At 47.7% G+C, this 27,789-nt stretch overlaps 1 protein-coding gene and 1 long non-coding RNA gene across 5 annotated transcripts in view; one reads left to right on the top strand and one right to left on the bottom strand.

The window, feature by feature from the left end:
* Nucleotides 1–27,789, bottom strand: part of SLC22A23 (solute carrier family 22 member 23) — a 181,714-nt gene that overhangs the window by 20,923 nt on the left and 133,002 nt on the right. For all 4 annotated transcript variants that reach the window (XM_053223076.1, XM_053223077.1, XM_015073554.3 and 1 more), the window contains exons 5-6: nt 9,127–9,254; nt 151–253 (exon numbers count right to left, since the gene is read on the bottom strand). In XM_053223076.1, coding sequence (XP_053079051.1) covers nt 151–253; nt 9,127–9,254 — 231 coding nt within the window. The remainder of the gene's footprint in view (nt 1–150; nt 254–9,126; nt 9,255–27,789) is intronic.
* LOC113593915 (uncharacterized) lies at nt 13,062–27,272 on the top strand. Its single transcript, XR_003414275.2, has 3 exons — nt 13,062–13,792; nt 21,510–21,637; nt 22,077–27,272. It is a non-coding gene; the product is annotated as an uncharacterized LOC113593915 (long non-coding RNA).

The raw sequence follows: 27,789 nt of genomic DNA on the forward strand, positions 1-27,789 counted from the left end.
GCCCTGGGCTGACCAGAGGCCCTCGAGTTGTGGCTGTAATTCAAGATGCAGCTGTGGGAGAAGGAGGGCCCTGCCGGCCTCCCCTCCAGACACTCTCTTCTCCAGCCTCTCCCTGACCTCCACCCTGCTCGTGTCCCTCTTGTGACTCACGAGTTCACACACAGGACCACGATGTTCTTCCACAGGTTCCGGGTTCCCACCACTTTCACGATGCAGACCTTCTTGGGCCTCCGGGAGAGCTCCTTCTCCAGCTCTGCAGACAAAGAGAACCCGTGACCCATCGGCAAGACCCTGGATAGGCAGCCTCCTAGGCGTTCCTCAATTGGGGCATCATGAAAAGGGGCAATTTTTTTTTTTTCCTTTAAGCCAGAGGATAGGGTCTGGCTCTCAGGATAGAAAACGCATTCACAGAAACACTGACTTTGCTGTTCAAATTTCCCCACGGGGCCTGAAGGGAGCCGAGGCACACCCTAAGTGTACCTTTTCACAGCAAAGCCTTTCTTGCGAGGGAGGCAGGGTACATACAAATAAACAATGAGTGTAGACTCACTCCACTTTGCCTGAGTACCAAACTTAATGACAGGGGTGCCTGGGTGACTCAGTCGGTTAAGTGTCTGACTCCTGATTTAGGCTTAGGTCATGATCTCATGGTTACTGGGATCGAGCTCCACATCGGGCTCTGCACTGAGAGCACAGAGCCTGCTTGGGATTCTCTCTCTCCTTCTCTCTCTCTGCCCCTCCTCTGCTCATGCTCTCATGCTCTGTCTCTCTCTCTCAAAATAAACATTTTAAAACATGTAAAAAAAAAACCCAAACAAACCCAAATGACATTTTGGGTTACAGAGGCACTAATCAGGTTCAGGTCGTATTAAAACAAGCAGTTCTTTTCTGTGTGGAGTCTGATCTGTCCACCTCACCCACTGTTCAGAGACCAGGAGAAGCACGTGCTCATATACTCCCTAACTTCACAGGTGGGAAGTACAGTGGCTGTGGCTGTAGCTGCTCCTTCTGATGCGGCCCCTAAGGGTGTGCATCTCTTTGGAAAGAGAAATAAACACACGCATGAGCACGTATGCACAGAAGTGCATATATGTGTGTACGCACATATGTGTATATGTACGTTTTAGTTAACAGTCAAAGGTCTTTGGGGGCTGAGCAAGACAGTGTTCTGCCTCAGAGTGATATGACCAACTACAAAGTTATTAGACAGAACTCCTCATGAGGCTCAAATTAGCTCTGAAAGCCATTCTGAACAGAGTCCACTAGTGCTCCAATGCCACATTGACATTTGCTGAAGCCCAGGTGTCAACCTGGCAGTTTAACAGGGAGGGTCAAAACACAGAAATGCCCCAGCCTTCAGGATCTGCCCTTGTGTCTGTGAGCAGAAATGCCATACATTCAGCCCCCAAGGCCCCTCCGTGCTCTCCTAGCCCAGCAGGTCCTCAGGGAGTAATTCTCTCTACTCAGGAGCTCAACAAGAAAAAGGAGACCTAACCCATTGGTTGGGTGGCCCGTGCTCCTCAAGACTGTCAAGGCCATGAGAAACGAGGCCCAGACCAGAGGAGGCTGGGGAGATGACAACAAAGTGTCATCCTGGATGGGATCCCGGAACAGGAAGTCATTAATGGAGACACTGGCGACATCCAGATGAAGGCTGGGGTTTGCCTAACACTACTCTACCAATGGCAGTTTCTCAACTGTGACAAAGGTCCTATGGTATTATGTTAACAATGGGGAGACTATATTCAGAAATTCTGTACTAATTTTGTAACCTTTCTGTAAACCTAAAATTATTGCAAAATACATTTACTGAAAGAAACAAAAACACAAACAAAGCCAAGTAGTATGGGTGGGAAGGCCCCATCTAATGAGGGCAGGGCTTCTGTGCTTGGAGGAAACAGAATTACCTCGGGACAGACCCTGCAGCAGCCATGTGCATGGGGACTGCTACTGATGTGCTCTCTGGCACTTCCTAGGGCCTCTTCCACCTCCTTGGTTCCAGTTTGAAGGGAAATATGTTGCTTAACCATAAGGCTTTAGGAGTTACTTAAACAAAAAAATTTTTGGATCAATGTCACCAGCTGGGGCATTGAAGGGAGAAGGAAAAACCTTTTCGATGTCGAAGGGATGCCATGCCACTTGAGTACCCAGACCTTTCTTCCTTCCCACTTTTAGGTGCAAAGCCTGAGGTGTGTGCAAAAGCCTGAACAGCTGGCACTTTGGGTGTCTATCCATGGATCCCCCTCGACTCCCAAGCTCTTCGGAACCTTTATTTTCCCCTCTGCAAAAACAGACTAATCTGATTTACAAACATCCTTTCCCCATGGCTAAAACACTAAAAAACTTTTAAAGAGCATGGCAATGTTACGGTTAACAGATAATGTGGGATCCAATGATCTTAGTATCTTCACGGTTATAAAACTCATCAGGAATCAACTATAATAGCCACACTTGCTCACCATGGAAGTCATCCAAGAAGAAAATTTAAATGTCTATTAGCATGTTTACAGAAGTTAAAATCTCTTTTTGTAATGTGGTCCAAACCTAACTGCTAATACATTATTGTATATGAAATAGATGTTTAAAGAAACTGCAGCAATTTCAATTGTGACTTAATTTTTCTTTTTTATAGGATTAAACTGTAGAGCCCAAGGTCTAAAGAACTGACTGTAGTCTACAGGGGTAACTGCATTATTCTAAATGGAATTAGATTAACCTGTCTGGAACTATTGACATGTTGTCTCTGTTACATACCCTACCAGCCTATGAATAACAACATAAAGCTTCCTCAGCACTAGGTCTGTTTCTCTGGGACAAAAATCTCCCATCTCTGAGTTGTGAGAAACATCAGATGACTTTTGAGACACCCTAAGGTAACTGAATACAGGAGGCCTTTCTGTCTCTCTAGTCATCAGACAGAAATCAGGGATGTCCTAAAGTCCCTGAATGTGGCTATATGAGAGTAAGAAGGGGAAGTGCAAGTTGATCAGACTCTGAGCACCAAGGAAATGACTGATAAAAGCATTTCCTCTCCCTGTCTCTCCTCCCAAGCTCTCTGACCCTCTGGATTCACAGCCATTAGAAACATTTCAAAATGGGGCGCCTGGGTGGCTCAGTCGGTTAAGTGTCTGACTTCAGCTCAGGTCATGATCTCATGGATCGTGGGTTCAAGCCCCACATCAGGCTCTATGCTGACAACTCAGAGGCTGGAGCCTGCTTCAGATTCTGTGTCTCCCTCTCTCTCTGCCCCTCCCCCACTCACCCTCTGTCTCTCTCTCTCTCTCTCAAAAATAAACATTAAAAAAAAGAAAGAATAATTTCAAAACAAAACCAAGTGGGGCTTATTTAGTTTTGACAAGCCAGCAGCTCCCACTCCACCCTGTATTTCCCTGCCCCTTCTCCTCTGCATGTTTGGTCACAACCTAACCTGGGATACAGCAAGGAGTCTGAGAGACCTGGCAGAATCCCACTTTTGATTCTCTTTGCTGAGCTTCCTTGGGAAAGCTGCTCTGTGCCTCAGTTTCTCAGCTATTAAGCGGGACAATGCTCCTACAAGGCCCAAATGAAGGAAGCAGATGAAGCCCCACATGGCCCTTGGTGGGCAGGCAGCCTTCCTAGCCCAGTGCTCTGGCTGACTAAGACTGTCCTGGCTCCCCCCCAAACAGCTGTAGAAGGGAGAGGTGTCCTTGCAGACACGCAGAAGGAGACATGACCTCTACGTATGTAAGAGATCCAGGCAAGGGGCCAAACCGTGCTTCTTGAGGATAGCACAGGGAGAAGACGGTGGTAGTGCACCGAAGCCCAGGCTCAGAGGTGCAGGGACAGCACACACAGACGATAATCTGCGTTTGTTTGGATGGGGGTGTGAGATTAACTGGCTGTGCTTTGATGCTTGTGTGCACTGTTAATGCATTACGGGTGAAACTGGGAAAGCAACAGTTATAGAAAGGAGAAGACAAGAGAAGTAGGGGAAAGAAGAGGGGAGGAGGAACGGGAGGAGGAGGAGCAGAATCAGGAGGAGCAGAAGCAGGAGAAGCAGATGTAGCAGGAGAAGAAACAGTAATAACAGGAGGGGGAGGAGCAGGAGTTGGAGCAGCAGGAGGAGGAGCAGGAGGAGCAGTGGGAGGAGGAAGAGCAGGAAGAGGAGAAACAGATGTAGCAGGAGAAGAAACAGCAATAGCAGGAGGGGGAGGAGCAGCAGGAGGAGGGGGAGGAGCAGGAGTTGGAGCAGAAAGAGGAGGAGCAGGGGGAGGAGGAACAGCAGGAGGAGCAGCAGCAGGAGGAGGAGGAACAGCAGGAGGAGGAACAGCAGGGGGAGGAGGAGCAGGAGGAGCAGGGGGAGGAGGAGGAAGAGAAGGAAGAGCAGGGGGAGGAGGAAGAGCAGGGGGAGGAGGAATGGCAGGAGGAGGAGGAGCAGCAGCAGGAGGGGGAGGAGCAGGAGGAGGAGGAACAGCAGGAGGAGGAGCAGGGGGAGGAGGAGCAGGAGGAGCAGGGGGAGGAGGAGGAAGAGAAGGAAGAGCAGGGGGAGGAGGAAGAGCAGGGGGAGGAGGAATGGCAGGAGAAGGAGGAGCAGCAGCAGGAGGGGGAGGAGCAGGAGGAGGAGCAGGGGGAGGAGGAGGAGGAGCAAGAGGAGGAGGAACAGCAGGAGGAAGAGCAGGGGGAAGAGGAGGAGGAGGAAGAGGAAGAGCAGCACAGCAGTCCCCCACCCCCATCACAGCCATTGTCAATCGCATGCACTAAAAGCTCCAAGGCAGTGGCTCTGATGCCCAGGTCCAAGCTCAGAAGTAGAGAAGGCGCCCATTGTCTCTCCCACACAGCCCCTCAGTCCTCAGGTGTGGATTTAGAAATGATGGCACTTGGCCATTTGGATAAGTGCTTCAGAAGCAAGCAGATGAGAGCAACTATACGGACCTTAGCGAAGTCACCTCACACAGCTCTCTCTTCAAAATCTACCCAAAGTTTTGACAAGTGACCCAGCAGTGCTGACCTCTGCGACTCCCTCTCTGTGCACGTGACTGCAGCTGGCCTGAAGCCCGGAGGAGAAATTTTCTGTAACCACTCAGGTTAGGATCAGAGCGCTGGGGTCAGCCTGCCTGGGCCAACCTTGGTGTCATCACTCTCTAGTGGTGTGGCTTTGGGCAAGTTACCTAACCTGGGGACTCTGAGGAGTAATTCACAGACCCTCTTCTCACCTCAGTTTCCAAACAGATGGACAAGACAGAGGGGGCAGTGAGGGCAGACTCCAAGCCTGATTACTGAGAAGGGCAGGGGGGCAGCCCCACATGGGCCTCATGCTGGGACTCACCCTCCCATCCGGCAATGCTGGGCCAGGCGGGCTTCTCCGGGGGGGGGTGCTTCCCAGAGAGGGCCTGATGCATGAGGACAGAGGACACCCACTCCCCACACGGGGCTTGCTCCTTCCACATGGAGCCACATCAGCAGCAAGAAGCAGTGCTTCCCAACACTTAGCTTCTCTGGGCCCCACATCCCCATATGTCAAGCAGGGATGATGTGACGACTGACCTCATTAAGACTCTGGTGAGAATCAAATGCCGGTGGAGAGTGTCACCCATGCCTGCAGAGTCACTGCCCAATGACTGCCTGTGTTACCGTTACTATTGCCAGGGGCTGAGCACAGGTCTGACTCCAAGATGTCTTCTCATGGTGGGCTGTAGTCTACAAGCCACAGCTGGGGCCAGCAGCACTCGGACTCTTGAGAGGACGCTGAAAGTCTTGGGAATTAGGACGTGAGGACAGATGCCAGTTCCTGGTCGCTTTCTGTGACACTAATGTTTGCAGGAATGACACTGACCATGACACTCAGGAGGCACATCTGCTTATCTACCTAAATTCAGCTATCAACTCTGCTGGGGAAAGCTGACATGTTCAAAGATAAACCAAGATGGCTTTAAAAGAGGAAAGGGCATGGATAATTCTGGAACGTCAGGTTTTCTTCTAGCATGAATGCAAAAGGATGTGCTGGCAGGGGCATGAGCATTGCCCCCACCCCAACCCCCATATGCATCCAGGCCTGAGACTCTCATCTACCCAGAGGTGAGGTGTCTGGCAGCCATGGCCGATTCCCGTGTGAAACTGCCCTGCCCCCTCCTGGACTGCAGGAGGCCTCGATTCAATTGTTCAGTAGACATTCAGGGTAAGCTTGCTTCGTGTCAGGTCTGCTGCTGGTGCCAGGATGCAAGGGATCCCAGCCTTGCACACCCAGGCTGCCATGCCAGCTCTCGTCCATGGCAGGGTGATCGGCCCCAACAAGGAGCCACAGAAACTGGTCAGCTACAGCTGCATGTGAATGATGGGGGAAAACACCTAACTGGAGGTCTGACCTCGTCCCTGAGGAGCTGACCACAGTATAGATGGGGTAGCAGGAGGACCCAGTGTGGGGACGGCCCTGCAGAGGGGAGGCATTCGGTGTATTCTGAGAGCCTAATGTGGGCTGCAGTACCTTGGAGAGGCAGGCAGAGGTGACACAGGGTCTCTGAGCAACTTCAGTGAAGGTCTTAGGGATCTAGCTGGAAGGCCCCTGGAGACTGCTGAGGGATTTCTGAGCAGGTGATGTGAGGGGAGGGGCAGTGAGGTCAGAGACAAGAAGACTCATTAATGTGAGTCCCAGTAAAGGACAGGTATTGGCAGGTGGACGAGATGAGGTGATGGGAAAAAGATTCCAAGCAGAAAAACAAGCCAGCCTAAGAAAGTTGGAAGTGGCCGATTCAGATGAAGCAGACTTCACCTACCTTCCCCCAGCACTGGCTTCAATGCATTTGACAGCTGGGAGTGAGCAGAACTCCAGAGGCAGAGGGGAAACATGTATCCCCTGGGAGTGAACGCAGTGATAACCCTCCCAAGAGGGGGAAAGTCACATGCATCAAGCTACCTCTCCCCCCGCCTCCTGCTGGAACAGCAGCAGAACTCATAAGCAAAGACAGGCAAAAAAGATGGAATACCACTTGCCAAAAATAGGAGGAAAATGAATCAGTGTAATTAGTATTGAGAAAACAAGCTTTTCCCAGACAACATTTTAACCAGAAAGAAGTGGATTGTGGTGATTTAATTAGGGAAATGCCAGAAACAAATTATACTGTAAGACTTAAGAGCATGAACCTGCTAATGAATGTGGCCCAGAGAAGTTTGGGAAGATGGCTGGACATTCCAAAATGAGCAAACATGGCCCCAAAGGGGAAATGAATCCAATTCTCATTCTTCTCCACAGTTACAGTAGTATCTCTGTCTCTCAGCTCCCCCTGATCTCTCAGAAGTAGCACAGTGAAGCTGCCTCTCTTGGACTTCCCGGGTTCAAGTCCCAGCTCAATTACTTACTAGTCTGACTTTCAGCAAGATGCTTAACCTCTCTGTGCCTCAGTTTCCTCATCTGCAATTCTGGATAATTTTAGTACCTCTCTCAGAGGACTACTGTGAAGAAATAGAAGTTAATATATGTGAAGCACTTAGATTTTATATTAAATAGAAGCTGGTATTTGCAAATCACTTGGAAAAGTGACTAACATATAAGCACTATGTAAATGTTATTCTGTTTATTATCATTGCCACTGGATAAAAAGGGACCATAGATGTCCCTCTGCAAAGCACGAGCACTCAGTACTCTTCATGTAAAGCAGACCTGGTTCATGTCCTTCCTCAATCCAGTAATGCAAGGGTTCCAGGCTTCCTGAACTCTTCTGCCTGTGCTGAAGTGCCTGGCAGATCAAGCCTGCCCTATAGGTGGAGGCTGCCTAGCCTTGCTGTCCCCATCTGCCAGGTCATAGGTACAGGCCAAGGCAAGGATGCCACCTGGTTAAGCAGCAGCATCCGGGGGACTTTTATGGACCATGAACCCCAGACCTGAATCAGGAGTCTAATTAAAAGCCTAAGAACCATGGAATAGATGATTCCAGAAGCCCTTCCTAGCCAGTGTGATTCAGACCTCCTATGTTCCTTTCCTGTTGTGAATGGAGACATCCATTCTCCTGCACTTAGGTCTCTGCTCACCTGTTACCTTGGAGCCGGGCTACCCCTGAGCATCTGAATGTGACCCCTCACCACCACCCTCTATCTCTCTACTCTGGATTTTTCTGACAGCATCCATTCCTCCTGATGTATTATACACTTAATTGTTCACTGCATGCCTTCCCCTGCTTGCCGGTAAGCTCCACGAAAGCCAGGCTTTGCCTGTTCCCTTCTCTGTTCTAGAACAGTGCCTGATGCCTGATACACAGCAGGTGTTTCGAAAATATCTGTTGGACAGAATTTCAGATCATGCAGAGGGGGATGTGCATGTTCTGTCTTAGAGCCTGCAGATTATTTTCCTGGGAAATTTATAACAACAGTTCTGTCTACACCAGGTTGTCAGGTTGTTGCAGTGGGTCAGAGCTTGGGACTGGTTTTATCAGGACTTTCAAAAGGTCTGTGTGCCATGTACCTCGGAATTTCTTCTGGTGCTTATTAAAAATGCAGCTTCTCATAGCTTATTCCAAATCTACTGGATAGAATCTCTGGGTACCAGGGAGGGGCCCAAGAATATGGATTTTAATGATGTCCTGGTGATACTTAATATAGGATCCCCAGCCTGAAAGCCCCCATCTAGCTTGTGGTGATGCTCCTGGCACAGACAAATTCTATGGATTTGAACTGCTATATTAAAATACTTCACTTTTCCACTGCTTCGGATGCCCAACAAACAGGTCACAACAGAAACCAACAATGGCATCTATGAAGGTCATGCTAGGGAAAAGAGAGATAGTACAGACAAGTCCTACCCCCAGACAGGACTCTGCTGGTATATAAACCTGGCTGGCAGGCAAGGCTGTGTTCCAGACTCAGGTTGTCCCCCTCCCAAATATTCCTTGACAGCTGGGTGCATATTAGGCTCGGGCCTCACTTCTGGGTCTGGAGAGGCTATGTGGGGTGCCACAGTGTGTTAGACTCAATCAGGAGAGAATCCAATTCTCTCCAAAGGAAGGTGGAGAGAATTTCAATTCACCCACATTCCTAGTTTGGCTGCAGATAAACAGCTAAGGAAGCTGCTTGGTAGGAGAGTGATGACTCCTGGTCCAGCATGGGAGGCACCTCTCCCCACCTGGGTGGGGCTGCAGGGTTGATGTGAGCAGTACTCACCGGGCATCACACCTTTGATGTCACTCTCAGGGTTCATGCAGTTCTTCTGTGTGAAGTGCAAGATCAGCTTCTTTGCAGACTCAAACTGCTGGGTAGCCATCAGCCACCGGAGGGACTCGGGGAATATCCTTCAAAGAGACAAAGGGAATTGGTGAATGTCTTCAACTCTGCAGGGCATCCAGAAGCACAGCTTCTGTCCTGAGCCTAGAAGCTTCACAGGTGGGTGGTGTTCATTCCTACCCACGTGCAGTGAAGGCCAGTGAATGCTCAGGACTCTCTTGAGCCAAACCATAGCAGTGGACGGTGTCTAATTGTTTTTTTGAGAAGGTATAAAACTGAGGCGCCTGGGTGGCTGAGTCAGTTAAGTGTCTGACTCTTGGTTTCGGCTCGGGTCATGATCTCACCATTTCACAGGTTCGAACCCCACGTCAGGCTCTGTGCTGATGGCACAAGCCTGCTTGTGATTCTCTCTCTCTCTGCCCTACCCACTCATAGGGTCTCTCTCTCTCTTTCTCTCTCTCTCAAAAAAAAGTTAAAAAAAGTATAAAGCTTACAATTTTTAAAATGTGGCACACAGGAATAACATCCTACCAATTATATCAAGAAATCAGTGTAAACTCTTCCAAATAACTATGTGTTTCTAAAGCATGTTTAAGCAGTTTGTTGAAGGGATGCTTTTGTTATATGTTGTCATGAAAACAAACATTAATAGAATTATTTTAAGTTTAAAAAATGCCTGGCACGAGCAACTGGACAGTTATTTTCAGTTTTCGAACATTTCACAGGACTTGCCTATAGAATTATTTTCATCTTGCTGCTAACTACATGCCACACTGCTCTGAGATGATGCTGCAAGACAGCAGTTTTCAAGTTTTATTAGCAACAGATTCCTTGTTTGTTCTTAGTCTGAAATCTTGTGAGGATCCCAATAAAAAAACAAAAAACAAAAAACACTAGTGTTTTATTATCAAAGCACTTTCTAAGTTTCCTTTTATGACGACATTTACAAGTCAGCCAAACAGAACAACGTGCCTGTTTGGAGCAGGGTCAGCTCGCTTTTTCTGCACAAGGTGAAAGTCAATATTCTAGACTTTGCACACGACGAGGTCTCTGTGATAATTTCTCAACTCTGCCATATGCAGAAGCGGCCACAGACAGCACATGCAGGAACAGGGGTTCCCTATGTTCCCTTAGACCTTTATTATAGAGGAGGTGGCCCCCCTAATTGGGAGAAAAGCAAAAGCCAGAAATCAGGCCAGGGCTCCGGCTATCACCATACTTTACTTCAGTTACACAGTATCAAGGAGTCATGGCGAATGCTGCTGAGACGTTACTATTGTAACTGCTCCACGCTGGCCATACTACTAGCTCTGGAGAGCCTCTAATTAAAGTAATCCAGAAGCAGGATTGTAAATCTTCCATTTCTTCATGCAGGATCCCAAACACAACTATTAAATCAAGCTCATTTTCTGCGTCCTCTAATCTGTCTGATCAAGTTATTGAGCTCTGAGAAGTGGGTTAAGCTGCTCCTGACTGCAGATTTTAGGTCCTGATTTGGGTAGAGAGCACTCCTCGCACAGGCCATTCTGAGTGGCCGGCCCCACGGCGGGTGATGGTGGGGACCTGTGTGTTGATCAAGGTGCTTCTATAAACAATGCTGGGGAGGCTGGATAGAGAGCCTCAGGCCAGCCAAGAAGCACCCCCGTTTCCAGATGCCCCACACGACAGCCCCCAACGTGGCGGGACACCTGCCATGGCACTTGACTACTGGGCACAGCGACAGTGCAGGGCCTTGCTGGCTCCGCATGGCTGTGGCCTCAGCATGGGACCAGGGGGCCGCGTGGACCATGGTGTGCCGTTCAGGGTGGGGGGCAGCGCACAGGCCCCATCGCCAGCACCAGCACACAGCTGCTGCCTTTCTCACGTGGGCACGTTTGCAGGTGGTCCAAATATGCTTCGCCACTTTGGGAGAATCTTGTTAAAAGGCATCCCAGGACACCAGCTAATGTATTACTCTGACAACATGGTGGTTTTGCAGGTGGTCTCTGAAGTGTAAAATATGGTATACAACATGAGAAAGCTTGGAGTTCTTTTAAAATAATTGAAAATAATTTATATCCAATGTTTATGGAACTCTACAGCAGGGAGCGGAATTTGAAAATCAAGACCATAAGCAAGCATGATGAGAGAAGAATAGGGCCCAGAGCACAGGAGGCAGCAGTGGGGAGGAGCACAGCTCACCTCTACCCCGAGGCCGATCCCCAGGTGCCCAGGGCTCCAGGCACAGGGCCAGTAAACAAGCAAGGAGCGTCATCCACCAGAACACAAGGTTTGCATGTCCCCAGCACGCTGAGGTCCTCGGCCTCGATTTACCCTAAAGCTTTGCCAACAGGGTAGGGCTAGGTGTGGAGAACTGTAGGGAGATGCTCACTGTGAACAGTTTTGATCCCTGAGTGGGAGGCAGGTGACAGTTCTGGGAAAATACGAAGTGATGTCTATTTGATGCCATTTTGTCTTCAAGGTAAAGCCCTGCATTACGCATAAAAAGCCAACATTTTTGTTACTGAAATCCTACCAGTCTAGGCATTAAACTCCAGTGAGGACAGCTGCTCACCTCTTATCAGGACCCACAGAGCCCTTGCCCTTCAGGAGAAGAGGTTTTTTTCCCCAGGTTTCAAAGCCACAGAGACCACCAGTCCCATGGGGAAGGAGTCACGTGGAGCCTGGCGGTGCAGAGGCTCATGGGTCTCAGGGATGCTGCCCCACCCGGCTGGCTGCCCCCGTCACCCTCTATCACTTGTTTTGTCACACCCAAATCGTGCCTGAGGACAACAGACTTTGGGTAACTAAAAATGGCTAAGAATAATTAAATACCCTTTACGAGAAAGGACAATGAGGAAGATTCTTCCTGGAGAATCTTTGAGACTTGCAAAGCTTGTGGAAGAGGCTTCAAGGACAGCACCTTTGCAAATGCATGGCATGATCTTTGCATTTAAGAGGTGGGTGTGGGCCTGTTCTGGAGCTCAAACACCCATTCAGTCACCAAAGTATTTTTTTCTAATATGTGTTGATCATCCCAAATGGATGTATCCCTGACCACAACGTCAGAGTCTTGTACAAGGAGATCTCTGTAAATAAACAGGTAGATGGACAAAGTAAGTAAGTAAACACACACACACACACACACACACACACACACACACACACACACAATAAGTGATTTGGAGAGAAGCCTGTGCAGTATGGGACACAACCGGGGCCAAGGAGAGTGAGCACTTGTAGAAAGGAGGTGCAGGGAAGACTGTCAGGCAGCACTGTGCTTGGGCTCCTTAGGGAGACGGGCAGGTACTACAGCATGGCTGTGGGAGGGGTGTGGGGACAGGACCCCAAGAAGAGGTGCAGGATGTGAAACAGCATGTGTCTGGCGGGGGGTGGGGCTGCAAGCTGGTAAAACGGAATGCTGGGGGTGAGGTGAGAAGAGAGAGGAGAGGGAGAGCAGCAGGACCCAGGCAGCAGAGGCTCCTGAGCGCCCTGGAGTCTCATGAGTGGCGGCCGTCTGACCAGAAGGACCTGCAGTGAAGAAGCAGTGCTCTCTGGGGAGACTTGAGCATGAGAACACGGGCCGGCTCCCATTAGCCACCCAACCCTGCTGCCAGTGGCAAATGGCACTGCAAACCACCTTCCCTAGGGCTGGATTTACGACCACCAGGCACCCTTCTGCATGTTTCCCACATACTAAGCTCTGTCAAGCTTTTGATGGGGTAGAGTAATACTCCCCGCATTTCACAGATAAGGACAATCAGGCACAGAAAGTCCAGACCTTTAGTTAAGTGGCAGAGCTTGATCAGAATCCAGGCAGTCTGACTCAGGAGCCCACATCCTTAACCTCAGTGGCTGCGGCAAGGAAACATACTCCACATGCCCAGATGGTGTTCAGGTGACAGCAGCTCAGGAGGTACCGTTCTAGTGATGCTTCCTCAGGTGTTCCAGAAAACCACAAGCCCGATGGGCACATGTATGGAATAATGAAGTTTTGTGATGCCCTCCACATATTTAAATTTACTGCAAAGTCATAAAGAACTTGTTGGCCCATCGGCCTCTGAGAAAGCCCAGAGATGGCTTTTTAGTTTGGATAACATGTAGTGTGGCCACGTTATGGGAATTTAATGAAATCTCTCCTGACAAGTACATAATGTAATAACACCATGCAAATTAAAAAGCCGGCTGACAGCCCAGGACCTGGAAGGAATGCAGCTGAACCTTAGAGAAATTGATCATTTTCAACAAAAATAAAAGAGCACAGCAGGCAGTGGGCGGCCACGTCTGCCTGGTGTCCCCTCCTGTGTAGATATGGTGAGAAAGTGGCCGTGAGAGTGACTTCTGCTACCACGAAAGGTAACCTGGCAGAAAAGCCACAGTGGCTTCTCTGGGAGATAGCTTTGCAGATGGCTGCTGGAGGAGGCCGTGGCTCCGGAAGAAGGAAGTGTGTCCACGGAGCAAATGGCTTGCCTCAACCCCCAGGAGCAGAGCAGGAAGTTTCAAAAGCTGCAAGCATTTAATTCTTTCAAGCTCTGTATGAGGTATTATTATTATTATTATTCCTCTTTTACAGATGGGGACACTGAGGCAAAGAAAGTACAGGCACATGGTCCAGCTTGCACAGCTGGTAAGTGACAGAGGTGAATTTGAACCCATGACTAGAGAGGTTGGGATCGCTCCAAGCCAGGTGGTTCAATGAACCCCAGGGCTTCTGCAAGAAGGATGTAGGCAAATCTGAAGTCTCCACTCGACCTGCTCTGGTCTTAAACCCTGCAAAGGAAGTGAGCAAAGAGCACAGTAAGGGCAGATGGAGGACCCTGTCAGGCAGACATACCCTCTCTGCTGAAGATCACAGGTCTGACGGGCCTCTCGCCCCAAGGCAAATGATGGATTGTTCTGAGGCCTTCTCCGAGCTACATCAGGATGGTTAGAAGGTCCCTGATTCCTCAGTCACAATTTCAGAATCCCAAAGGTTCTGAAATCCAAAAACCTTACTGATTTAATTCACTTGGCAATGAAGCCTGAACTGGCCTGGCCTTACCAGAGGCAGAACCAGACCTAATGGATACGAGCATTCTGAGTCTCAGGCACAGCTCCTCATGAATGCACAAACATTTCACTGCAGAAGCATCGAATATCTGATGCTGAGTAGCTGAAGATGGGATGGGGGCTGGGCACTTCAGAATTTGGGACAGGCGAGGGTGGAGCTGCACATGGATGATGAGGGGGGTGTGGGGCACCTGCCGAGTGCCTGCCTGAATGACACAGGCAGCGCCCTGTCTGGCTTTCCTGACGGCCTCCTGGCAGTCATAGGCAGGCTACCATCCACCGAACTACAGCTGGGGAGACTGGATCAAAGGCTTGGGCTATGAAATTCATTTTGCATTAAGCAAATCACAGATAAATCCATTCTCTACTTAAAAAATTAAAGCATTCCAGCCCTCCTGGAACCCTTCCCCCAATCCTGGTGCCCTCGAGAAGGCCTCTGCCCTCCCGTCGTTTTCCCCTCCAGGGGCAAATACACCTGCCTGGTGGGGGCGAATCCTTCCAATCATACTGTGGGCACTTGTACACTGATAGATCTTGGTGTTTCTTCTGCTATATTGCATTGCCCCCACTTTCAGTGACAAATGCGAGTTTCACCCTCAAAAATTCCCTTCCTGCCAGACTGCATCAGTGGTGCAGAGAGCATCACCCTCAGATGTGTGCATAGTGGTTTCTATCTCCAGGTCCTAGATATGACCTACACTAACTTCCTACTTGTGGGCTGGGGGCACCTGACACAAGGCTGGTCCAACATCAGAACAAGCTGAGCAGCATCATTTTCCAGCATGTACTTGGAACATGACAGAACCACCGTTCTATAGGTCACTCACCCTGTGGCCTCAATTATTCCACAAAAGGCCAAGAATCAGCAGTCAAGTGAAAAGGGTCTTTGACTCAATCACCTGCAGCTTTCAGAGGCCATCCACTGAAACATAGACATTCCTCAAAGAACTCTGAGGCTCCCGTTCAGACAACCGTGGTCTAGACAGCCCCAGGCCAAGGAGCAGAGGGTGCACACCGGCTTGGGAAAGACAGCAGGACAGCAGCCAACATGGGAAAACACAGATGTTCCAACCTTGATCAGGTGCCGTGAAGGCTCATCCCACCATAACACAGATGTGCCTAGTGCCATGACGTAAACCCTCTCATCACCCACCAAGAAAAGGCAAAGTTACAAAAATAAACCGCGGAGTCTGAGGGGGGTGTCTCTCATTTGCACTTAATTCAGCTCCTCAGGGCAAGCACATGGGTTGAGCCTCTGCCATGCCCTCCTGGGGGAAAAGGGTAACATCAGTGGCAGGGTCAGACCTGGAACTTGGTCTTTAGATCTCTAGATCAGTGTAATTTTCTGCATGTCATGCTGTTTACCACATTGCTTCAAAACCAGGAAAATCTATTTTGGAAAGATGCCTACAGGGGCGCCTGGGTGGCTCAGTCGGTTAAGTGTCCAACTTTGGCTCAGGTCACGATCTCGCGGTCCATGAGTTCGAGCCCTGTGTCGGGCTCTGTGCTGACAGCTCAGAGCCTGGAGCCTGTTTCAGATTCTGTGTCTCCCTCTCTGTCTCTCTGCCCCTCCCCAACTCGTGCTCTTTGTCCCCAAAATAAATAAACATTAAAAAAAACTTTTAAAAGAAAGATGCCCACCAAATAGCTACAATGAAGTGTTGACTCTTTAAAAAATTTTTTTTAATGTTTATTTATTTTTGAGAGAGAGAGACAGAGCTCGAGCAGGGGAGGGGCAAGAGAGAGAGAGAGGAAGACACAGAATCTGAAGCAGGCTCCAGGCTCTGAGCTGTCAGCACAGAGCCCAAACTCATGAGCCGAAGTCAGATGCTCAACTGACTGAGCCACCCAGGTGCCCCTAAAGTGTTAACTCTTAAAGAGGTATATGGAAAATTTATTTTCATAAACCTTATTTTCCCAATAGCGTCACAACTGATATTACCATGTCATCGTAGGCGGATAAATTTTCTGTGTTTGCCTAATTGATACTATGAGGTGGTTGTTCTTCAAAGCTGTGTGTCTGTGAGCAATTCAGACAAGGAGAACCCTATCTGCTTCTCCAGCAACCCCAATTCACCACATGCTTTTCAGACCACAAGACTCTATGATTTAACAGTCATGTGTTGTTTCTGATACGCTTTCCTATCTTTGCCTTCATTCCTGCTTTCTCTGTTATTTGGCTAAGTCATAAGCCCATCTGATTTACATTCATTGACCTGTTTTCACACGTTGGTCTTTGTAACCTGTGTAGTCACTCAGTAGAATCAGTAATTAAAACTCAATACTGTGATCCTTTCCTAATACTACGAAGTCAGTATTTTTCTTTCACATTTAAAGATAAAACCACATATTTCTTCTACCCAATTGGAGAACCTGACACAGACAAGTATACTATCTAGGCTGTCTTCTTCCTAATACATTTAACACCAGCTCTGATGAGACGCCAACTTGGCAATTCTCTACATTAAAAGCATGTCTATACTCTTTAAATTACTGTCCTAGAATATTTATTCATAAAGGAAATATAGGACAGAGGTTACTAAGATTAACAGCTAATACTCTTATTAATTTTATCTTCAAGTATTAATTTTAGGGCGATACATGTGGAGAGGTATGTCTTCACACTGTCAAGTACATTACATCATTCATGGAATAAACGTATACGGGGCATGATCAACCTGCCAGCAGAGAAAAACATGTCATTTAACAGACACCTTACAGGTAAAAGCTTACGGCAGGTAGGCCATCCAATGTAGAGGGAAGGACACAAGGGTCATGAAAGGCTTTGTAGAAGTCAAGTTCCCTGAATGTGTATGTGAAAAAAAAAAATCTCAGACTGTACTAAGGGTGCTTCTGATTTAGAGGTAATTGTAGCTGTTGGTACTTCAGATTATCACCAAGTTATCACATAAAATCCTGAAAAGGTTCTCAAAATTAAAAAAAATAAAATCAAAGTCTAGAATTGAATGAGATACAAATTGGGAGAATATCTTAAGTTTCTGGTCCAAAGCTCTTATAATAATATAAGCTTGGTTCCTGTAAACAAGCTTTCACTTGGATTTTTTTAAAACTTTAGTTCTGTCTGATATATATTTATACACACACATATATACATATGTACACACATGTATATACATACGCACATGTGTATATGTATGTACGCATATACATGTGTGTACATAGGTACATATATGTATGTATATATATAAAATTAAGTCAGTTCAATTCAGGGGATAGCAAGTGAATATAAATGAGCTCTTTTTAAACAAAACTTTAAATCATGATTTGAGTTAAACTTAGTAATTAAGTGAGAAGGGATGAGTATCATGAAATCAAATAAAAATTGGCTTCTAGGATGGTTAAACCCCAAAGTTTTCCCGAGACAAATAAACTCTTCATATAAATCTCTTTGTAGAATATAAAATTCTTTCATAATTACATGGCCTTTCCACTTAATTATCTGTCACAGAAACTCAGAACTTTGTGTCTCTAATGTTTTCCAAAATGGTATCCACCTAAGAGCCATAATTCTTCTGTTACAGAAAAATTATAGAGGAAATACATCAGGAACCCTGTGTTTATATACTAGTTTTGTGACCTTGGGCAAGTCACATCACCCTCCAGACCTCAGTTTCCCTGTATCTATAGAATGGAGTGGGGGGTATGGAATGACACCAAGGCCTTACCAGGCACCAACATTCTCTAGATTTATTTCATGGGGCTAATGGTGACTGTTGCCTTCTTCTGAAAGGTAAAAAAGATACTGATCAGGGCAATGCACTGTACAAATTCTAACACTGCTTTACGTTTTTGCCAAGCAGAATGAAGTCAGTAACTAAAATGTCTTTAGAGCTAGCCTTTTAAATAAGCAACCCCAGAATACTTAACAGTTGTGATAAATTGAAAACATCCTTCAGCTCACGTTCTAAACAGATGAATGCTTGGAATTCACCTAAAAAGATTCTGTAGCCTTGAGTGTACCTGGGTTGATTTTTTCCACATTCTCCCTCTTTATATTCTCTTTCTCCAGCTCCTTTTACTAATTTATCCATGTAAGCAATTATGAGGCCACAGAAAGTATAAGGCACCCAGGGCATTCAAAACATAATGCTACAGGGGGAATTAATTTGGAAGGCATTTTTGCAAATCACACTAAAAAAACTGTGATGTTGGAAAACAACTGGAGGAGAGAAGTAGGCAGAAGCAACAGAGGCTTTATGCGGCACCTGCTTCTAACTGGAATTTTATTGGCACCTCTGTCGTAGCAGTCTGTCCAGGGAGTCCTGTCAACCTTCTCCCCAGAGTCTGCTTCTGTCCTTCTGGGTCCTATCTTGATAACAAAGGAGCCCACGGAGGCCACACATTCATGGACTCATCATGAGGGTGGCCCCTCCGGTTCCACCCTGACCTTGTACCTGACTCTGGAAAGCAGCTTCTTGCTATTAGCACGTTCACCCTCCCAACCTCAACAGAAACAGTCTCTGAGACTGAGTGAGGTCATCCTGATCTGTCCGGAACCCCTACTTCATAGCACCAGGCATGTACTTTGCCAGAGTGGCCAGCTGACGGGGCTGGGCCGCTTGGCCTCACTCTCTGTTCCTGTCCACGTGGACACTTGCCAGCAGTCCGGGGGGCAACCGCTTAGCAGCTATCACTAGACATCTGTCACTGGGAGGCCATCTACCTGCTTTCTGCCTGCTCCCAGCCGTCCGACCCCACCACTCCCACAAAAGACACACATGCATGCATGTACATGCACATGCGTGCACACACTGGCTGCCCCCCCGAGGTCTGCCTGGTTCCAAGGCTCAGTGCTCCTCCAGCTGGCCTGAAGCACCCCAGCTTCCACAGGGTAGTGAGACGGAATGTTGCAGCACATTCCAGGTGTGGGGACAGTGCAACAAAGGAGTTGGTAACACTGGCTTTTAGAGGAGAGGCTATATCCTCTGGCACAGCACATGGTTTTTAAGGATCACTTGTTGCCACGTTCACCAGGCTTTCTCCACTTTGAAGAGGAAGTGGTTTTGTTGACCACAGGGGTTCCTATTATTTTACATAATCTCTGCACAACTCACAAATTAAAAATGGGCAGCCTCTTGCCTGAGGGTTCCTTAAAATTCCATGCCATTAGCAAATCCCCAAACACCAAGTCAGAGAACATTTTGATCTCCCCTTTTATTGCTCATTCAATTGTTACGATCGAAATGTGGGCTACCATTTTTATTTTCACACTTGCCTTAGTAAGTATTACCTAATCTTCCCGCCATCTGGACAACTGGTAGACAAATGGGATTTGAGTAATTTTTTTTTTGGCTTTAAATTTCCTAGAAGTCTCCCCAAATTAACTATCTGATAACCTGTAAAAATAATTATTGCACATTTTCAAGCTCCCAGAGGCTATATGCTTTTTATGGTTTACCTCTTACACTTTCCTTTGAGGCAAGCATTTTCTCTAGTGACTTTACTGTTGGTATAACTGAATTCCGTTTCCCTCCTGCTGTGCAGGGAGCCCTGCGGCCCTTATTTTACCAGTAATAGAGTTTTCAGCATGTGGTACTTTGACCCCCTTCTGAAATAAAACTGTTTTTGACGGAAGAAAGTGTTGGGTCCCTCAAGTGTGTGTGGGCAAGAAAAAAGACTGATAATCGCTGGAATGAATATATTTATGTATCTGTGTATAAAATTTAATCTAAAGGGTCAGGGTGCCTGCGTGGCTCAGTTGGTTGAGCATCCGTCTGACTTCGGCTTAGGTCATGATCACACTCCGTGGGTTCAAATTCCACATCGGGCTCTCTGCTGTCAGCACAGAGCCTGCTTTGGATCCTCTGTCCCCCCCTTTTTTCTGCCCTTCCTCCACTTGCACACTGCCCCCCCGCCCCTGCTGCTCTCTAAAAAGTAAACGTTAAAAAAAATTTAAGGGTCTTTTGAAATAATTTTAACAATGACAAGAAGCAAAATTAATTCATCAATTTAACAAATTTTTATTGAGCCCCCCATTAAGGAAGGTACTGATAACCCAATGATTTTAAAAAATGCTTTTATGGGGCAGCTGGGTGGCTCAGTTGATTAAACATCTGACTTCAGCTCAGGTCATCATCTCGTGGTTCTTGAGTTCCAGCCCCACGTCAGGCTCTGTGCTGACAGCTCAGAGCCTGCAGCCTGCTTTGGATTCTGTGTCTCTCTCTCTCTCTCTGCCCCTCTTCTACTCATGATCTGTCTCTCTCAAAAATAAACATTAAATTTTTTTTTTTTAAAAAAGGAATACTTTTGTAAATGTTAAACAAATATAAAAAGAGGAACTAGAAGAGAAAACTCCCCTGGTGAGAAGTGTTGCTCTGTGCCTGGTGCATGTTGCTCTCGGTGGGCCAGCGCTCTGCTCATCTGCCTGACATTTTCGGTCCTATCCCTGGGGTCCAGCAGCACCACTGCATGTATGACTGAGCCAAGAGGTTTGTGGTCCTCATCCTGGCTCCGGGTTGCCTGCAGGTTTTTATATTCTGGCTCTAGGTACGAGTACTAGGACCTTAAGGCAAGCTGCAAATATCCCTGTACCTCAGTTTCTCCACCTGTACTGGAGGCCATCCTGGTCCCTACCTCAGAGGATTAGTGAGAGGAGTTAAGGGACCAAATTATTGAAAATGCTGGGCAGCACCTGGATAGGAGCAAACCTTCCAGATATGTTAAAACTTGGAATTATTCTGGGGGCGCTTGGGTGGCTTAGTCAGTTGAATATCTGACTCGATTTTGGCTCAGGTCATGATCTCATGGTTCATGAGTTCAAGCCCCACGTTGGGCTCTGTGCTGACAGTGTGGAGCCTGCTTGGGATTTTTTTCTCTCTCTATCTGCCCTTCCCCTGCTTCATGCACTCTCTCAAAATAAATAAACTTAAAAAAGAAGTGGAATTATTCTGGCCAAAATATTTCTGATGATATTTAAAAGAGCCAATGATATTTAGGACCATTTACATATTGGAATTGTTAGTAAATTTTTATGCTGGATACTTATCTAACCTGAGGCCATTTAAATGTTTTACAACGGATTTTTTCTCAAAATTTTTAAAAATTAAAATCCCTTTTAGCACATTCTTTTTTCCTAAGGGTTTTAATTGTTTTACTCCTCTACCCTGTGAGTTCCTTATGACAGCGTGCTCTAATTTCCTCTGTCTCAAGGTTTATCTTTCATTTGGGGAATTGATACTATTACTTATTCTCCGTGTTATTCAGTGCTGCTTGATCCGTCTCTAATTTCCTCATTATTTCCCATACGGTTTATTATCTTCTTATTGCTTTCCCAGATGCTTTTGATGATCATGCGGATTGCCAACAGCACTTTTTCTCTCGTCAGGATGAAACTCCCACTGAACAAAGCACTCTCCAACATATCTGTTCTTTCTCGAAGCAGCTCATGCAAAACACGCATTAGGTGAGTCCAAGATGAGAATCCGTCCTAACTCGGTACTTGGCTAAGTCTTGGAAGAGAGCAAGAGAAAACTGTATGCAATGCTCTCCTGCATTTGAAGGTAGAAACTCACAGGAAGATGCCCCAAAGCAGCCTGCTCAGAGGGCAGGTAAGCAAGGTGGGAGAAACCTTTCCTTCCCATTAACCTTGATCACAGGCTGTAATTTAAGACTCCTAAACATACCTGTGTATAGGTTTATGTTTGCATAGTGCGGATAAAAGTGTTAGATCCAGCACCCAGAGTTTTTGCCTTCTTTCATCAGTTCCAGGAATACCTATGACATCTGCTTGTCTGAGATGACGAGACAAATTTGCTCTCCACAGTGGAATTGGATAGGACAGCCAGGTCTTGCATGATATCTCACTGATCCTCAAGGATGGCATCTGTTTTCTTTCCCTACAGAGCCGAGAAACCTCTTCCTACAAGACGTGTGGCTTCTCCACAGCTGACTCAGTCAGATCTTTCCTCACGCCTCAACAGCACCTTTATCTGGGGAGCACCAGGTCCCTCAGTCCATGTGCAGGACATCTGGCTTTTTCTTCCATGATACACCCATCATACTTCTCGACCTTGAGCGCTCATCAGCATCCCCTGGAGGGCTTCTTAAACCACAGAACTGCACCCCACCCTAGACCTTCTGACCCAGTCAGTATGCCTGGGGTGGCATCTGAGAATCTGTGTTTCTAATGCGTTCCCAGGTGGTGATGATGATGCTGGTCCAGGGACCACATAACAAGAACCACTGATGTTCAAAAGCCAGCTTTTAATGACTTTCTCACACTTCTGAGTGTTCTGGTGAAGCTTTCTAAATGCCCTGGTTTCCCCAGCTAAAACCAGGAATAATCCCACCAACCTAATCCAAGGGTTAATGGTTAATATAGTGTCACACACAGAGAAGCTTGCAGCTGATCTTGGGAAAAGTGTGTTCCTAAAATCTGAAGACATGTTCAAATCAGTATATATTACTGTGCCTCTGCCACAAAGGAGGCTCGAGATGTGAAATGTGATGTTTCCCTCCCTTGCCGAGCTGTTCCAAGAGTTAGGATGGTGTCTGCCATGTTCATGAGGATACCCTGACACTCATGTTCTGCTCATGTCCTCATGTTGCAATGACAGCACTCATGGGGACCTTACTGAACTGGCATCACAAGTGTTCCCCAGCACATGCCGGGTCCAAAGCTGACATGCATACACTTGTTTTTACAAATAATCACGCATACCCAGCATCACTAATTTACATGTTAAGGCATGGTGATGTCACGTACTGACATCTTGGAAGAGCGGCAGTAACATCTTCATCATCTCTTGGAATCCATACTTGGTGCTGTTTCCTCCAAACACTTTATATAGACGCCATGTGGGTGCCCTGTCCACCACCTTCTCACTCCTGTGTCATTCTTCTACAACGAGACCCACCCAGAAGGCCAGGTGCCACCTGTTCTGTGTATCGCCTTTCTGATTTTCCACCCTGTGGTTTTCTTAGATGTTCTCGCTTATCACAGACCTGGAGCCCCAAACACCCTGCTCCCCACAAGGGCTCCTGGCCGAGAAGGGCACCCTGTCCCCGAGCTGTGTGTCCTGGAGCAGGCTGCAGCCACCTGGAAGGGACACCTTTTACACACCGTGCAATCAGAAAGCAGAAGCCCTTCCAACCAGCCCCTTCTTCCACTCGGGGGTCACTGGCTACTTCCACATCCGAGCAGATGCTCTCTTAGATTCTCCCTTCCTCTAGTATTTTGGCTACTGAATCTGCGCCTCTGCCCCCTGCCTCCATTTGTTTTCTGTGACCCTGGAAGAATTCCACATTTCTTCTGGAAAAAGGATGGATTGATAGGATTTCCTTCTAGATTAGCATGGAAGCTCTACTGCTCTGACTTGAGTGATAATGAATGCCCAAGAAAAATGACTAAGGAAGCACTTCTATTTGGTCTTAGTGTCCTGAGGGACAAAGGCAGTGTGGATCTTGGCTTCAGGCACTGGCATCCGCCAGTGGATTTACCCACTACCTCTGACAGGATTTTCATTCAGATAAGAAATATTCACAGAATCCTCTCCTCTGTTTTTGCTTCACGACAATGTGCCTAAATATGACTCTGTGAAGCATGCTGGAATACCAGCTCCCAAGCAAGCACATCCTTTCCTTCTCCTGGGCCACCAGTGAAGCTCTCCCTTCACCTAAGCCTGCAGGCCAACTGCAGTGGGTCCTGCCTGGACCTGGGAGGTATGAGCATCCCCAGGCAGCTCATGAAGTGACATCAAACTCCTATCTTGGCTCCACTTGGTGGGGCACAAATCATGCACACGCCACATCCTCCCCAGAATTCACCTGTCCTCACCACACCCCCTGTCAAACTTTGTCTGGTCCCCAGGCACATCGTGCCTCTGCTGCTGCCACCTCTTCCTGACTGGCTTCTCCAGTCCTGGGCTCACTTCATTCGAGAGCATTCTGTAACCCTGTAGCTGCTGTAGGGCTGTGTATTAATCATGCCCTTTTATTTTCTATGTTTTCTGATGTTTCTGGGAGGAAAGACTGCCCCCCCCCCAGGGTCAGCCAATTCTTAGGGATAGCCAACAATTCACCTGTGAGCACACCTTTCAGATACAAACCAACCAATCAGAGCCCACAACCCCCACCACCTCCTCTGTGGCTCTCACACTCCAGCCGCTGTCCACCTGCTCTGATCGCCCCAGGGCCAGATGCCAGACAACCAGGGGCAGCCCCTGAGCCCCACAGCCTGCAGAAATTACTCCAAATAGCTAACCTGGAGCCTGCCTACCCTTCCTCACCCCTTTCTTCTGGCTGAAACCACAGTGAAGGCTCTTGCCCATGTTCCCCTCCCTCCTTCTGCCTCCTGACCAGCTGGTGCTTTCCTGTGGGGCCCCTGGGATGTGGTGTGCCCCCTTCTCTAGGGAACAGAGAGTAACAACCTGTCTTCTTTGTGGAGGTCATCTCCTGATCTGCTAGCCTCACCCCACACCTGGCTAATAAAAAACGTACACTTCCAATCGGGCTGGCTTTCAATCATGGCTGAGCTCTCCATCCCACTGCCCTCAGGATCAAACCATCCCTTTTTGAAGCTCCCCCCAGCTGGTCACCTTGTTTCTGGGCATGTACTCTCTGAGCTCTGCCCTCAGGATAGGACTCCATGCTCCAGTCCCTGGTGGGGCCTCCACACCACAGAGAGCCCTGTCTCTCCACCCCAGGAAACAGCCCGAGCCGCTGCTCTTTGCCCTCATAGGCCCAGCAGCACCCCTAACTGGGGCTACTCCCAAACACACCTGGAGTCAGGCCTCTCCAGGTGAGCAACCTGCCTGCCCCCGGTGCAGACTCCTGGCCCCACGGCAGTGGCCATCCTCCTCTCGGTCACCAAGAGACTTTCTCACAGCACCGACCAGAGCACACTCCTCCCTGGCTTAAACCTCGACGTGTTTTCATGGCTTTTAGAACAAACCCAATCATGCTGAAGACAACCCCATTGTGTGTCTGAGCTTGTCCTTTGTTCTCAGCTCCAGTGGTCTTCTTCCTCTTCCAGTGGAAGCCAGATTTTGCCCTGCTGTTCCCATTTGCCTGTTTTCTCACCCAGAACCTTGTGTGACTTCCTCTCTTTGATCCTTTCCTTAGGTGTCAGCCTGAATGTCACTCCCTCAGAGACGCCATCCTGACCACTGTTCCTCTCTACCTACCGCTTGGTTTCATAGACATAGTGGTGGTTCTTTGAAGAATATTATTTGCTTGTTTATGGGTTTATGGTCTCTGGCCTCCCTCCCACCCCCATATAACCCACTGTAATGTATGTTTCAAATGAGATTTTTGCTCACATGTCTGGGTCCTCTCTAGAACCCTTAGTGTCTAGGACAGAATTTGGCATGAGGTGGTAGTAACTACTTTAATAAATGATTTGAAGCCACTTCTCTTTCAGATTGCTGTATTTCCTAGAGTTCCTGAGATGCAAACTTCTCCATTTATAGTTCTGGGCCCTCCTAATGGATTCCTGTGGACCCTGTGAATTTTGGCTGTGAGTTCATCCTTGGTGAAAATTTTCTTCTACGTGAGTCTTGAGTATCTGGCTCCAGTGATTTTCCATGGGAGGTTTTATTCTTGACCCAGAGGGTCCAACGAGCTTCACTGGTTCTTATTTCTCAATCTTGGAGAACGGTTGAAATTTGGAACCCATAGTCGTGTGTGGTGCAAGACTTCAAGGCTCCACTGTCGTAAGGGTGGATCATTTATGCCCACAGTCCAAGGTGTCAGCCACCTTTGGAGGGGAGTCCCTATGATGGGAAAAGACTTTCTAATCCTGTTATTAGAACAGCACAGTTTGGAGGCCTGGATTCATTCAAGGAGCTCAGTTCGAAGTGCAGAAAGGGCCTGAGATCTCAGCTCCAGCCCTCAATGCAGGTATTAAACCTCAAGCTCTCTGAGCTTCTTTCTGGCTCATGTGCCATGCAGGCCGTGTCTGTGTCCACTCCTGCTCGAACATTCTCCTTGGTCTGGGTCCCAGGAGTTCCCCTTTCTGGCACTGGAACTCAGCACTGTGTACATATTTGGTTGGTGCAGGGTCTTATCCAGCCTTGGGTGTGTGTTTGGAGGGTCCCTGTCAGTTTAGCCAACCCTCTGGACCACAGAATCCCTTCTAGCCAATCTCCATCCTTTGTCTTACTGCTCCCAAGCCAAGACCCTACGTCTTGGTGACGTTGTGTTATGCAGTTTGGCTTATGGTCCTTGTTTACACACCTGCTTCTGCATCTGTTCTTAGAGGTACTGAGAGCACCCTGGGTACCCACCATATATACTTGCTCATTAAAAGGAAAGCGAGAGGCTTTCAACATTTTGTCACCAACAGCTGGCCTTGCTGGTTGGTGCTGCAGCTCTTTCCGCTCCCCAGCAGCCCACTTCATCCTGTCCAACTATGGAGGCTTCAGGAGTGAGGAACTTCCTACCACAGCAGGTGGGAGGAAGGGTGGCAGGCGATAAAAAGACCATGATTCTTACGGAGACTTTCAAGGCTATAGACAAAGGTGGAATATGTCCCTCACCAGTGATTTCTTTACCCTGCCCCTGGCTACATCCTAGTTTCCATGCATATGAAGAAGTGATACAATCGCAGTCATAAAGTAGCTAATATTTATGAGCACTTGTAGGTCAAACATGTGCCAAGCCCCTTAGAGAATAATATGAATAAAAAATAATTACAGTAAAACCTTGGATGGCAAGTAACTTCTTCTGTGAGCGTTCTGCAGGACGAGCAAACATTTCTAATAAACTTTAACTTGACAAATGAGCGATGTCTTGCAATACGAGTAGTATGTGACATGGAACATCACATGATCACAACTGAGCCAATGGTTCTTGAAATTCACTTTGAGATATGAGTGCTTTGGATCACAAGCATGTTTCTGGAACAAATTATGCTCGCAAACCAAGGTTTTACTGTACTGTGATGATCACAGCAGGTAACGTATTTGGGTAGAGCTGGTCTACCCCAGAGGGCAGCACCAGAGCTGTAACCACATGGCGTCAGTGCCTCGGCACATTCATCCGTCTATCTGTTCGTGTGTACACACGTCTCACTTATTAAATTACCCTGGGTGCCCTTTTTCATTATAAAGTTTTATTTTTACATTTGTGAGTTTTAAAGGATTTTTTTCCTTAGGTTTTATAACATATTTAAATAAACGAATGTCCTACCTGTCATTAAACCTTGATATACATTTAAATTTAAGTAAGAGAGAAAATACGATAAGCAAAACCCCCAGTCCTTTACCATGTGGGTCAGGTCCACAGACCTATTCCAGGAAACCCTTTCCTGCCATTTTTCCCCTGCCAGGTGTCCTCCTAACTGGGACAGATGGAAACAACACTGGCTGAGACTCAAAGCCTAGAGGTGGTGGGGACAACCCCATCTTCCTGTATGGGAGTGTGAGCCTCCAAGAGGCTGTGCCTACCTTGTCCAGTCCCCCAGGGGCCGGCAGACAGCCCTGGGGGCCCTTGGGGCAATAGTGAGAGGAGGTGGCTGAGATGATGCCAGACCTCACAGAGCGAGGGTTTCCAGTGGTCAGAGACAAGAGACAGAAGCACAGGGAAGGCAGGAGGCCGTGCTGTGTGTGGTTGAGA

Source organism: Acinonyx jubatus, chromosome B2 (assembly GCF_027475565.1).
Source record: "Acinonyx jubatus isolate Ajub_Pintada_27869175 chromosome B2, VMU_Ajub_asm_v1.0, whole genome shotgun sequence".
NCBI classification, from domain to species: domain Eukaryota; kingdom Metazoa; phylum Chordata; class Mammalia; order Carnivora; family Felidae; genus Acinonyx; species Acinonyx jubatus.